Genomic DNA, 13,878 nt, shown 5'->3' with positions numbered 1-13,878 from the left:
AATGGGAACTAGCTGTTAACTTTGGGCAACTGACTTGAGTTCTGTTTTTCGGTTTCTTCATCTGTGAAATGGACATGGTAATCAAATCTGCATCTCAGGATAGTTGCAAAGATAATCAGAAATACATTTAAGGGTTTAATACCTCACCCGGCACATAAAAAGTAGTCAGTAAATTTTATGTACATGTAGTTTATGTCAGGGTTTGGAGATAAAGCATATAAATTTTAAGTTTTTTATATCTGTGATTAAAAATATTCATTTTCTGCTAGGATTTTTTGAGTATGGCCTTTGTTCTCAGAATAAATTATTTTCCAAATTTAATGGTTTTTCCACCTGAATTAGTGAAGTTTATTGACTATTCAGTGGTTGTAAGATGACAGACTGTGTATTTATGAATTCAGCTGTGGTCCCCATGTGACCTCTGAAAATAATGTCTCAGGAGCAGACACAGTGGCCCAGACCTGTGATCCCAGCACGTTGGGAGGCCAAGGCAGGAGGATTGTTTGAGTCTAAGAGTTCAAGACTAGCCTGGGCAATATAGCAAAACCTGGTCTCTGCAAAAAATAAAAAATTAGCCAGATGCGGGGATGCATGCCTGTAGTCCCAGCCACTCAGGAGCCTGAGGCAGTAGGATCTCTTGAGCCCAGGAGTTCGAGACTGCAGTGAGATGTGATCGTACCACTGCACTCGAGCCTGGGTGACAGCAAGATCCTGTCTCTGAAAAGAAAAGACTGTCTTGAAAAGAGCGTCTGGCCTGAAAGCTGCTGTGTGTGCAAGTGTGAACGGGGGAAAAGATCCGCACCTGGACCTGTGTCCTAGTGATGAGGCGTACGGCGGGAGTATGAGCCGTCGTCATTGGCAGCACGCTAGCATTGCCCAGGAGGAAGCAAGCAGAGGCAGTAGCAGTGGGATGAAGAGAGGGTGCTGTGTTTGCATGCTGCCACCCCTGCACGTGTGCAGCATGCTCAGGCGCTGTGCGGGATGTGTTCTACATGTCCTCTCTAATCCTGATAACCACCATGAAAGGACGCTTGTGCGGTGCCCATTGTACAGGTGAAAACACCGAAGCTTGCCCAGCACACACAGTGACCCGGGGGACGGGACGCCTGTTTGGCTTCAGAGCCCACTCTTGTTTCTCTCTAAGCTGCCTCCATAAGAAAGAATGTATATAGGGGATTTTCCTGGTTTGTAGAATCCTAGAAATGTAAAGCTGGAAATAAACCACACATTTGTTATCCAACTGCTTTATTTTCTACCTAGAAAGCGACAGAGTTGCAGGGAGGTTGAGCGTAGTGTCCAGGACACGCAGCTGGGTAGCGTCAGACGTCCTGAGGCTGCTGTTGCCTGCCCTGCTCCTTCACTGCGTGTGCTTTGTATATTTCTGGCCTGTTTACACTTGTTATGTTAAACTTGCCTATAGTAATGTGTTAAATCTTGTTGAGTGTACAAATTCTTTATGTTGTGGGTTACCATCTATATGGATAACTCATGTGCAGTTTTTATGAGTATATAACTTACTGGATATCGTTTAAAAGGTGGTAGTGCCAAAAAAGATTCTTTTAAGGAGCCTTTTAACTACCATTTTTCCTGTCATCTTAAAGGCAAAAGAGCAAAAATATAAACAAGTCAACAATAGTTTATGTATTTGTTAATGATTATTTTATTTACGATGCTTTGAGAAAATACTGAGCAATTGTTACCTTTTTAAATGAAATTTTTAGTCGCTAAGAAATAGAAAAATAAGATCAGAACCAGGTCAAATACCTGTTGGACTTTGAAATTTATGAGCGTCAAGTAGGAATAGAGATAGCTTTATCATGAACAAAAATGTATTAGTTTTCTTACATAGTCCAGATTATGCGTGGTAGAGGGGAAAATCAGATTACCACTATATTGTCTTACTGTTGTTCACAATTTTTTCTAATATCATTCACTATTTTATCTAATTTAAACCTCCCCTATTCTTCTCCCTCTCCTTATTTCTATCTTGATGTTGGCAGGAAGCAAAGCTCTGCATATTCCTTTCCACAGCAGTGTGATCTTATCCCTGGTAGCTGTGAGCAGATCATGTCAGAATATGACTAAAAACTTCCTTTATTCTTAAATTTTAAAATACTGAGCCTGTGTTAATCATAATTAACATTCTTTACATTGCTTTTTAATCTAAAAAGCCTTTTTAAAAAGTGTTCTTAATATGCAGTTTTAAAAGAAATGGCGATAACATGTATCATTCTAAACAGAGTTTTGAAATGTAACTACTTATTTTTAGCTGCATACTGAAAGGAAACACGAAACTTATTTGAAGAGCCCAGCACAAGTTGTCATGCTTTTGAACTGAGTCTAGAATTTCTAAAAGAACAACTTTATCTTGCTTTGTAAAACTTTTATAAACTCCTTTACTTTAATACCCGTTAATAAGATGATAGAAAAAGTCTTTTGTTATTAGGTTTTGCAAGGACACAGTCAACATTTTAAAGAGACGTATAATGTAAAAAGCCACTAAGCAAAGCTTATTGATTCCTCTTGCTGTACTCCTGGAGAAAGAACCCTTGTACCGAACTGTCTACACTCCTATTCAGTGATTTAAACATTAAAAGGAACACCGTCCCTAAAAGAGTATCTCTTTATTTTACTACTAACACCAAATCTGAGGGCTACGTGAGTGAAAGTGTTAGGAGAAAGCGTTGCAGAGGTGTTGGGAGGCAAAACAAGCCTATTTAGGGAGAACGCTGAAATGCATCATCCCCAGCAAGAAAGCATAGAATCATGTTCTTTGGGAAGAAAGACACAGTGTACTATTTGTTATATTTATCGTTCAGGTAATAAAAGAAGAAAGCCTTGTGTGAGAGAAAGAATCAGACTGCATTTTGGAATCTGAAATGAATCCCCTGTGCCAAGCTAAATGTAACTTGTTAGATTGTAGTTTTCTTCTCAGGATACTATTCTCATTTATGAGGAGGAGTGCTGGTGACTTCTTAATCTGAGTAAAGCTCTTCCTTCTAATTGACCTGCCACTTTCTCAGCACAGAGACGCATCCTGTTTGCAACCTGTAGGTGGTCACAAGGAGGAGGAGATGGCAGCTCTCAGCCACCTCTGGGCAGCCTGAGTGTGGCCCGTCTGTAGATGCCTGGATATCCGGCTCTCCACAGCACCCAGTCCCTCCCCATCAGCTGGGAATGTCAGTGTTCTCAGCATTTTATTTGTTGCTAACATATTACAAAGTGGATTTGTTTCTCCTCTGATTGGCTGCTGATTGAGATACCTGAGTAACACACACTCACTACTGGAGGAATGGGCTGGAAGCATGGGTGCACCCCTGAGGGATTGAGGTCTGGCCCAAGGTCAGCCTGGAGCCATTGATGATGATTTACCACTGAAGAAAAACCTCTAACCCAGAGACAAAGAATGGCATATGGCTTAACAACAGTTTTAAGACAATAAATTCATTTGGACATGCTTTTGGAGTTAATTTAATTGGATTTAGCTTGCTATATTTATATATTTTGTGAGGGCTGAGGGCCAAATCTTAAATAATATTTGACAGAAATTTTTCTATGGAAATAAATGGTCTCTATGGATTTGGGTGTTTTATAGACAAAGACTTGATATATTTTAAGAATATTTAGAAACTAAGAAAAACACCGAACTATACTATATTTCCTAGAGAAATATTTTCTCAGTTGTGAGTGTAGACTTTAGAGGTGAGTGTTGTCACCAAATCTCTTCACAGTTCGGTTAGCCCTCATTTAGCTAGTTTTAGAAAGCGGTGCCATACTGCCATCTCGTGGCCATATTTCATATCAGAAAGGAATTAAAAAACATCTGAAATTTTAAAAGTATTTGCCCAGTATCTGCTGGCTCCCACCTGTGTCTAATATAATGACTCTGAACTAAGTAGAAAAACTCCTGTGAACTAAATATAAATATAAAGAAAAATGCTCATCAAGTAGATAGGATCACTGCAAATTGTCCTTGTCTTTTTACAAAGAGCTGTTTTTAATAGTTTTATCATTTATATGAAAAAATTTTAAAGCTCTGCTGTTTATTTTTTTATTTTTTGTTTGCTTGTTTGTTTGTTTGGAGATGGCGTCTCACTCTGTCGCCCAGGCTGCAGTACAGTGGTGAGATCTCAGCTCACTGCAACCTCTGCCTCTCGGGTTCAAGCGATTCTCCTGCCTCAGCCGCCCGAGTAGCTGAGATTACAGGCTTGCACCAACACACTTGGCTAATTTTTGTATTTTTTTAGTAGCGACGGGGTTTCAGCACGTTGGCCAGGCTGGTTTTGAACTCCTGACCTCAGGTGATCCATCCACCTCAGCCTCCCAAAGTGCTGGGATTACAGGCAGGAGCCATCTCACCTAGCCAAGAAATTCGAATATATTTCATTGAGAATTAAATATTAAAGACTAATATTTGACAGGGGACAAGACTAATTGATAAAATTTTAGCCTTTAAAAAGTAATGATTTTAAAATATGCCAGCATTTCCCTTTGGCCTCAACCTTGGACTTGCTTTTTCAGGTACCTGTCTGACCTTCATGCCCCTGGTGACCCTGCTTGGCAATGCATTGGAGCCCAACACAAGTGGATCCTTCAGCTCATGCACAGTTGCAAAGAGGGCTACGTGAAAGATCTGAAAGGCAAGGATTTCTCTTCCAATGTGTTGTGTGATTCCTTCATGTCATTTTGATACATTTTGGGAATGTTTAATGATGAAGGCACTGACTACCTAATTTACTTGGTATCTCTTATTATTGTCTTTTGCTTGTTTTGTGGTTTTTTTGGCCACTGGTTAGCATTGTACTAATGAAAAGGGACAACTCTTTTATCATGTCTGTTTTTGCGGTTGGTGGACAGCGTTGACGTTTCGGGGCAGGCAGCGTGATGCCGAGGAGGTGACATTGGTCTTTGGTAACTATCGGTCTGCACATCGTCTTGTCAGGTGTATGTTGAGTCCTGCTCTGTGCAAGGCATTGCACCCATCGCTAGCAAGACATAGCCGCTGCCTCCCAGAGTTACCGCTAGAGGAAGGAAAAGCCACTAAACATGTAACTAACCAAATAAAATGCTGGGACATGTGATGAAAAGAAAAAAAGAAAATCAAGATGTTCCAAAAGGGAGTAACTGAGGAGAATGCTTTAGATGGCTGGTGTGGGAATGTCTCAGAGAAGCCTCCGTATTAGAACTGGAAGGATAAAAGGTAGCTTACTAGCCACCTCAGCTTGAGAAAGGGACCACCTGTGTGGAGGCCCTGAGGGAAGCTGGGGGAGAGAAGTCAAAGGTCTATTTGCGTGCAGGTGTATTGGCTTTTGTTTGTATACTATCATTTGGAGAATATTGAGTATATTGAATGCCTGCTATGCTCCAGACACTGTTGGGTGCCAAAGTCACAGTAGTCAGGACAACAGACAAGGGCCTAGCTCATGCAAGCTCACAAAATAGTAGGGTAGACAGATAACCAGCCAGCTGTTAGAATATTATGTGCTGTTTCATATGACTGGGGAAGTTCTGAGTGACATTGGAGTGCTTAGGAGTAGCCTCTGATCCAGGGTTTTGAGGTCAGGGGAGTGACATTCTGAGAGCTGAAGGGAGTGACATCTCTTTTGAGATCAGAAGGGTATCTGTACTTGACAGTTGAAACAGAGGAGGAAAGCATTTAAGACTTCCAGGAAGGGAGAATGTGCACAGGTTACAAGCACAAGAAGGCCTCTGAATCCTGTGTGGTTGGAGCTTAGAGCGTGGAGGTGGAGTGAAGAGACGAACTTCCTTGGCCGCTGTGACAGGTTTGGACTTCACCCAGAGTGCGATGGGGAGTCGCTGATGGATTTTAAGCAGGGGTCGGTGGATTGGGGGAAGACAAGCTCAGACTCACTTTTGAAAAGATGACGACTCTGGCCGCCCATAGTGGGTGGATGAGAGGGAGCAAGCCCAGAGCAGTGAAGCTGGTAAGGAGACAGGCACCCCACCTGATGTGGAGGTGGTGGGAATGTGAAGAAGAGCATGGACTCCAGGGCCGTTCAGGAATGGAACTGATAGGGCTGGATGATGGACAAATGAAGAGGAGGAAGGGATGAGCAGTGATTTCCAGATGGCTGACTGGCAGCTAGTTAGGGTGATGGTGCCACTGAGTTAGGGAACATAGGGGAGAAAAGTGATTCCGCCTCTTTGTTTGGACAGCTTGACTTGGGGTTGTCTGACATGTAAGTAGAGATGGAAGTAGTTGGATCTAGAGACTGAGAAATTTGAGCATGGTGGGCATACAGGTGGTCCCTTGGAACTCGTGCATTTACCCAAGAAGACGAAAAAAGAAGCAAACTCAGGAAAGAGTCCTGACAAGTGATGTTTTAGGGGCTGGTAGAAGAAGAGAAGCCTTCAAAGGAAACGAAGAAGGGGTGGTCATGGCGGGAGGAAAACAGAAGGGAGTGGTCAGCACAATCTCCAAGATGAAGCAGAAGATGAAAGAGAAATGTCCTTAGGATTGCTCTTACGCTGTTGGTGGTGACTCTGGCAAATGCAGGGCCTGAGACCTGAGCCCCTAACTGGATGACATGAAAAGGAGTAATGGCCCTCATCAGGTCCCTGGGAGGATCAGGAGCTGTAACAGGAGAGCAGTCTTGGTAGAGAAGGAAGTACAATGGAGAGGTCGCCGTTGTTTCTTTCTAGCATAGTTTTGTCATGAATTAGTTGGCTTGGATTTGAGTACTTTCCAGCTCTGATGCCATTTTTTTCTGTGCTTGATATTTAAGAAAACCCAGGTATCTCTGCTGAAGCCATGTCAACATCCCCATTAATGTCATTAATTATTTTATATTTTTAGCAAGTGAAAATGACAGCAAATGTTACACACAGTCTGCAGTCTTTGGGAATATTTAGAAAGCCTTACATATTTATTTCTCTGTTGTTTCAACTAATAATTTTTGAGTCTACTCTGTTCGGCAGAGCTCTCAACCTTAAGGGCCCATCAGAGTCCACTGGGGATTTTTTTTTTTTTCGAGACAGAGTCTCGCTTTGTTGCCCAGGCTGAAGTGCAGTGGTGTGATCTCGGCTCACTGCAAGCTCCGCCTCCCAGGTTCACACCATTCTCCTGCCTCAGCCTCCCGAGTAGCTGGGACTACAGGCGCCCACTACCACGCCTAGCTAATTTTTTTGTATTTTTAGTAGAGACGGGGTTTCACCCCATCACGGTGTTAGCCAGGATGGTCTCGATCTCCTGACCTCGTGATCCACCCGCCTCGGCCTCCCAAAGTGCTGGGATTACAGGCGTGAGCTACCACGCGTCCACTGGGGCTTTTTAACAACCAGTTATCAATTCTTGGCCTTACCCCTTCCCTCTGTGCCAAGCACATTCTAATCTCTGTGGCTGGAGTCCAGGCATTTTCAAGCTCCTGGGCGATTCAGGTGCAGCCAGGGCTGGTCACCAGGGTGCTGGCTGCTGTGCCAGGAGCCGGAAGTGCAGTGCGAGCTGGCCTCTTGGAGCTTGTGGTCTAGGGAGAAACACACCATCTAAAAAATCACATAGGCATGTATTCAGTTGGAATAGTGAAAAGTGTGAGGTAGTGGGGAGTACAAAATTGTATGAAAATGTATGATAGGAGGGTGCAGTCTGGTTGAGGGGAAGTCCAGGGAAGTTTTCTAGAGGAGGTGAAATCTCAGTTGAACCTAAACAACGACAGTCAGTTCTCCGGATCGGCATTGAGAACGTTCCAGACACCGTGCGGGTGCTCGACGGTCAGTTCTCTAGATCGGCATTGAGAAGCGTTCCAGACACCGTGCAGGTGCTCGACGGTCAGTTCTCTAGATCGGCATTGAGAAGCGTTCCAGACACCGTGCGGGTGCTGGACGGTCAGTTCTCTAGATCGGCATTGAGAAGCGTTCCAGACACCATGCAGGTGCTCGACGGTCAGTTCTCTAGATCGGCATTGAGAAGCGTTCCAGACACCGTGCGGGTGCTCGACGGTCAGTTCTCTAGATCGGCATTGAGAAGCGTTCCAGACACCGTGCAGGTGCTGGACGGTCAGTTCTCTAGATCGGCATTGAGAAGCGTTCCAGACACCGTGCAGGTGCTCGACGGTCAGTTCTCTAGATCGGCATTGAGAAGCGTTCCAGACACCGTGCAGGTGCTCGACGGTCAGTTCTCTAGATCGGCATTGAGAAGCGTTCCAGACACCGTGCGGGTGCTGGACGGTCAGTTCTCTAGATCGGCATTGAGAAGCGTTCCAGACACCGTGCAGGTGCTCGACGGTCAGTTCTCTAGATCGGCATTGAGAAGCGTTCCAGACACCGTGCAGGTGCTCGACGGTCAGTTCTCTAGATCGGCATTGAGAAGCGTTCCAGACACCGTGCGGGTGCTGGACGGTCAGTTCTCTAGATCGGCATTGAGAAGCGTTCCAGACACCGTGCGGGTGCTCGACGGTCAGTTCTCCAGATCGGCATTGAGAAGCGTTCCAGACACCGTGCGGGTGCTCGACGGTCAGTTCTCCGGATCGGCATTGAGAAGCGTTCCAGACACCGTGCGGGTGCTCGACAAATGTCACTGCTCTCCAGCAAAGGTGGTGATGAATGCAGTCACCATATTCACTGGATACAGATAGGATATGTGGTCTGACCAAGGATTTTCCTACTTATACTTTCAGGAAACAAACTGAATATCTAATTTGGTATGAAAATATTTGAATTTCCGGAATATGTGTCTAATTTATGAAGACAACATTTGGACTTTTTGAAACTGGAAAAATTCCAGAAAATTTCATCTATCTCGTCATATCTTTACCTCAAATATCTGATAACCAGTATTCCATCACCAAAGGTCTGAATCGTTCTCAAAGATAGAGGGAAACACACCGTCATCTTTCCTTCCCTGACATCTTAATTTATTGCTATATATGTTCATTCTAAATTGCTTAAAATCAGTGTTTTGGAAAAAGAAAAGGTGACAGAAGCTTTCTTGTAACTTACTTACTCTGAGCAAGCTTGTTGCGCACCTTGTTCATCACTTGGGAAATAATCGAAAGAATGTGCGTGGAATGGGAGCAGTGCCTCAGGTTACTTTCATTACTTCATCTTTTCATTAGAAAGTGGAGGGCCGGTGCGGTGGCTCACGCCTGTAATCCCAACACTTTGGGAGGCCGAGGCGGGCGGATCACAAGGTCAGGAGTTCGACACCAGCCTGGCCAACATAGTGAAACCCTGTCTCTACTAAAAATACAAAAATTAGCCAGGTATGGTGGCGCGTGCCTATAGGCCCAGCTACTCAGGAGGCTGAGGCAGGAGAATCACTTGAACCCAGGAGGCAGAGGTTATGGTGAGCCAGGATCGCACCACTGCACTCCAGCCTGGGCAACAGAGTGAGACTCACTCCATCTCAAAAAATAAAAAAGTGGAAACAATTCCTTACAACTCTTTGAACTTTACAGTTTTAATGACAATACAATATAAATGTCTTAAATTCACATTTTATTTTTTCTTTTGACATTCAGAACATGCTTAACTGTTCCCTCTGTCATTGTCAGTAAACACTGCTAATCTAAATGTAGGTAATTCTAGCACATGAGAGGCTTTTAACTGGAAAATTGGGGTGGTTTTTTGGACTTAGGTCAGAAGCGATTTTCACTATTAAATTTTGGAAAATCCCACTTATATTTAAAAGCAGAAAGGATAATATAACAAAACCCCATGTACTCACGCTGACTTCAGCAGTTACCAACTCATAGCCAATCTCATTTTATCAGCTCCTAGCCAGTCTTACCTGCTTCTCTCCCCTCCCTCACCCTGGATTATTCTAAAACAGATCACATCATTTTATCCATAATTAATTCAGTATGTAATTCTTAGAAATAAGGATTCTTTTTAAAAACTGTAGCCAAAATACCATGACCATTACCTAAAATATGAATATTTTTTAAATATGAAATACTCCAGTTTCAAATTCAGAAAGTTTAATTTCTTCAGTATCTTTCTGAGTGCATCGATAGCATTGCCCTTGAGCTGCTACTCGGTGCACAGGCAAATGATAAATGAAATGCGGCACAGATGCGGACAGAACGTTTCCTCGGATGGAAGGAGGATTCACCATTAGTGAAATAGAGTGTGCTTTGGCCAGTTTGCACGTCGGTATTTTTCTGTATGTGATCATTTCTATATGTGTATATCATTGCACACATGTTAACTTTAATATACACATATCTATGGCCGGGCACGGTGGCTCACACCTGTAATCCCAGCACTTTGGGAGGCTGAGGCTGGTGGATCATGAGGTCAGGAGATCGAGACCATCCTGGCTAACACAGTGAAACCCCGTCTCTACTAAACATACAAAAAATTAGCCGGAGATGGTGGCATTTGCCTGTACTCCCAGCTACTTGGGAGGCTGGGGCAGGAGAATGGCAGGAACCTGGGAGGCGGAGCTTGCACTGAGCCCAGATTGTGCCACTGCACTCCAGCCTGGGCGACAGAGCAAGACTCTGTCTCAAAAAAAAAAAAAAAAATACACATATCTACATTTACATCTACAGGTAATGTCATATATATGTTTGCGTATGTGTGCGTGTGTTTATATAAAATATTTGCCTTAATTATAAGTTTGCTGGGAATACACACAAATTTTCTTTTGTGTGATCTACAACTGTTGTTGACTAGGGACCCTGGGTGGATGTTTTATTATTGTCCTAATTATATATAATATAAATGTAAGGTAATATGGGGGAATGCCTACTAAATATTGTTTGGAATTTCCTTTGAGCATCCTCTCATAATTGTGACATTTTAGATGTGGAAGAAATCTGGGAAACTGTCTAGTTTTGTGGATGCCTTTAGCTCTATTTCGCATGTGACAAAGGTGTCTCAGAAGCCACGGGACAGACCCACGTCCTCCGTATCCTGAGCAGGGGTGGGACTAGTGGGTGTCCAGACACGTCCTCCGTATCCTGAGCAGGGGTGGGACTAGTGGGTGTCCAGGTCGCTCCCCCTCTCACCTGATCACACTCCCTCCAGGCCAGTGAGTTATGGAATAGGTTACTGAACACCTCCCTCTGAGTTACATTGTTGGAGCAAATATTGCGTCAAACAGGATTTCTCAATGTGATGTCAGAGCAGGTGAGCGTTCCCCTGGTAAGGGAAGGCTGGCTGGTATTTGGGGATTCACGAAGAGCTGCACCTGAAATGAGCCAAGCTCGATGAAGTGCTTCTGGTCTTTATTACTTTTATGCTATTTTGCTATACATAGGTGAATTCTATTAAGGAAATTTTACACAGACCTCATCACTCACTTCTAAAATTATATGTGCAATGTAAATAAATGCTCTGAGAATGAGCAAGTTAAGAAAATGGAGGTGAGTGAGAAAGCATCCAGTCCCCTAGGAGGGATCCTGGGAAATGTAAGGCTGTCCCTGGGAAGGCCTGCAGTGCCCCCATCAGAGCCAAAGGAACTCATGGCACATACGTTGGATGTAAAGCTGCAGAGCCGGCAGCCTGCAGCGGATGCCACCTCTCTCTTGACTCGAGTGTGTCTGGTTATTTTCTGATGCCCGGGGCTCGGTGACAGAGTACTTACTTGTTTGCTTGGCACCTGCTGTTTCCTTGAATTGATTATAGCTGTCTACTGAAGGCTAGAGCATTTGAAAACACAATTACTACAGTAAGAAATTGCTTACAAATGATCTGCGGTAAAAGGACTGCCTACATTTTATCTGGTACTTTGTTATAAAGCTACATTGTTTTTATGCGGGTTTTCTCAGGAGCCTGCTTTTAAAATGAAAGCTTACTACATTCCAATATAAAGAAAACAAGTTTTAAGTAGTTCCTTTATTATAATATCTGTACTTAGACTACTAACACTGTGAAATTGTTTAGGTAAATCCACTAGCAGAACAATGGATAAGAACAAGAATAGCTTTGTGAAATGAAATGTAATTTTAAATGGATAGACTATAAATATTTCAAACGGAAAAATAATTCTTGATGTCTGTTTAAAGTAAATGTGGTCTTTGTGCATGAATCTAAGAAATCTAACATATAAATATTTTTTAAGTCTGCTTTTTTAAAGCAAAGACTTTTGCTTTTCACTTTGGTGGTTTGGGAAAAAAATGTTAATTGTATGTAGCCCTGTGGTATTCAGAGAAAATTTTATGAGCAAAGATGGTGACAGATTTTCAGAGACAGCAGTCCTACATACAAAGCTACCTTTTTCCAAGAAAGCTCCTTTTGTAGATGAAGCATTTGGCAGCAGAGTTTGCCGTACAGTTGATATTTCTATGAGTGCATTATTAGATCCTTCTGTGGACTCGTTTTTGTAGTAATAATATACACTGGTGCTAGCAGATGGTGCCCTTCGGAGTATAACACGAGGCCAGGACAGGAGCTTACCCTTGCACCTTACACACACCTGGTCCTTTACCCCCAAAGGCTCCACATGCCTCTTGCATCCTCTAACTCTGTAGCCCAAATATGATCATTTAGGTTTTTCTAAGGGTGAAAAAAGATGGGAAAAACAAGAGCAAAACTAAGGTTAATATTTTAAAAACTCATCTTGAAACCTTTTAAATACTGATGGAAGAGTTTATTGTGTTTTTCCAGCCTGAACAGGTTAACCATTTTGCTTCTCTTCCCCTATGTTCAAAGCAGCCTTGTGTTCTGAATTGTTATACATGTTAAACTTCTACTACCTTATTAAGAAGTGTCACCCGTCTCTTAAAATTCCTGTGAAATAGGTCCAAAATTAGACTGAGTCTTCAGAGGTTTCCTGCCAGGAAAAGCCTTTGGTTAACCCCCTACTGACATTCACAAACAGGATTTTTAAAGGTGGTCTTCAAAGGTGTTTTTTTCTTTGTTCTGAATGTGAGTTAAAATATATGCTGGCTATGTCTGATAACTTAAGGGAGAAGGCATCAGGCTACTCATAGAGAAAGTGTTACCTTCTTTCAGAGATGCACTTAATTAGAACTTCTAAAAGGACATCATTAGAATTAGGGTTCAGTAGGCAACATTTAGAACATGGCCACACTGTTAAGTAAGCAGTAAGTTCTCGAGAATAGCCGCAGAGCAGAAGAAAAGACATTTATACCCGGCTCAGGTTCTCTTTGAAAACTTAGAGATGGTATGTTCCATCTGAGCTATTATAGAAAGAAAACTGAATAACAGGCTGTGCTAAACATCTACCCTTTTAATAATTTCTGACACTCACTAGAGTATTAATTACTTGCTGAAAGAAAAACATTTATGTTCTCCAAGAACCTTAAGATACACAAAGTCCATATTTTCAATACAAGCTCATAACATACATGCATAAATCATAGTATTACAATTTATGATTTTGAATTTACATAGTATCATTAAACTGTTATATCTTGCTGTTTAAAAAAATACAGGTAGGACCTTTACGTACATATTTTGTATCATTTTTACAAATATTATTGGGGTTAATATTACATATAATTCTGGCATTACCATAATGCAGGGTCAGGTAGACTTCCAGTATGCGAGATTAAATTACACCCCCCATTAGGGAACCATTAGCAGGTTCATTGAATTTTCTGCAGAACCACGCAAATAATTTCATAGTTAAAAAGTCAGTCTAAGTGTATTATTGTATATATGCTAGATCTTTTAATAAAATTATCGTTTTAATTTTAAAGTTATCATAATAAGGTTGCACATTAGGAAGCTTCTTTTTTTATGGACTTAATTTTCTAGAGATTTAAAAAATTGTTTCTCTCCTGAATATTGATCACAGCCTGAACCCAGGTTGAGAGAGGTTGGTTTAAAAAAAGGAAAGGCACAACTGCAGCGAGCACAGATATGAGATGCTGGTTTCTTTCCATCTTGCCCTCCCTGCAGCTCAGCACTGGGGTGGTGCCTTTGTGACCTGTGTACGGCTGCCAGTGG

At 42.4% G+C, this 13,878-nt stretch overlaps 1 protein-coding gene across 8 annotated transcripts in view; it reads left to right on the top strand.

The window, feature by feature from the left end:
• Positions 1–13,878, top strand: part of EXOC2 (exocyst complex component 2) — a 204,800-nt gene that overhangs the window by 94,996 nt on the left and 95,926 nt on the right. For all 8 annotated transcript variants that reach the window (XM_008972895.4, XM_003805568.5, XM_063605111.1 and 5 more), the window contains one exon: positions 4,522–4,640. In XM_008972895.4, the coding sequence (XP_008971143.4) occupies positions 4,522–4,640 (119 nt within the window). The remainder of the gene's footprint in view (positions 1–4,521; positions 4,641–13,878) is intronic.

The sequence above is a fragment of the Pan paniscus genome, chromosome 5 (assembly GCF_029289425.2).
Source record: "Pan paniscus chromosome 5, NHGRI_mPanPan1-v2.0_pri, whole genome shotgun sequence".
Classification (NCBI taxonomy): Eukaryota; Metazoa; Chordata; class Mammalia; order Primates; family Hominidae; genus Pan; species Pan paniscus.
Note: the sequence above shows the minus strand (reverse complement) of the source record. Positions and strands in the feature narration are given on the sequence as shown.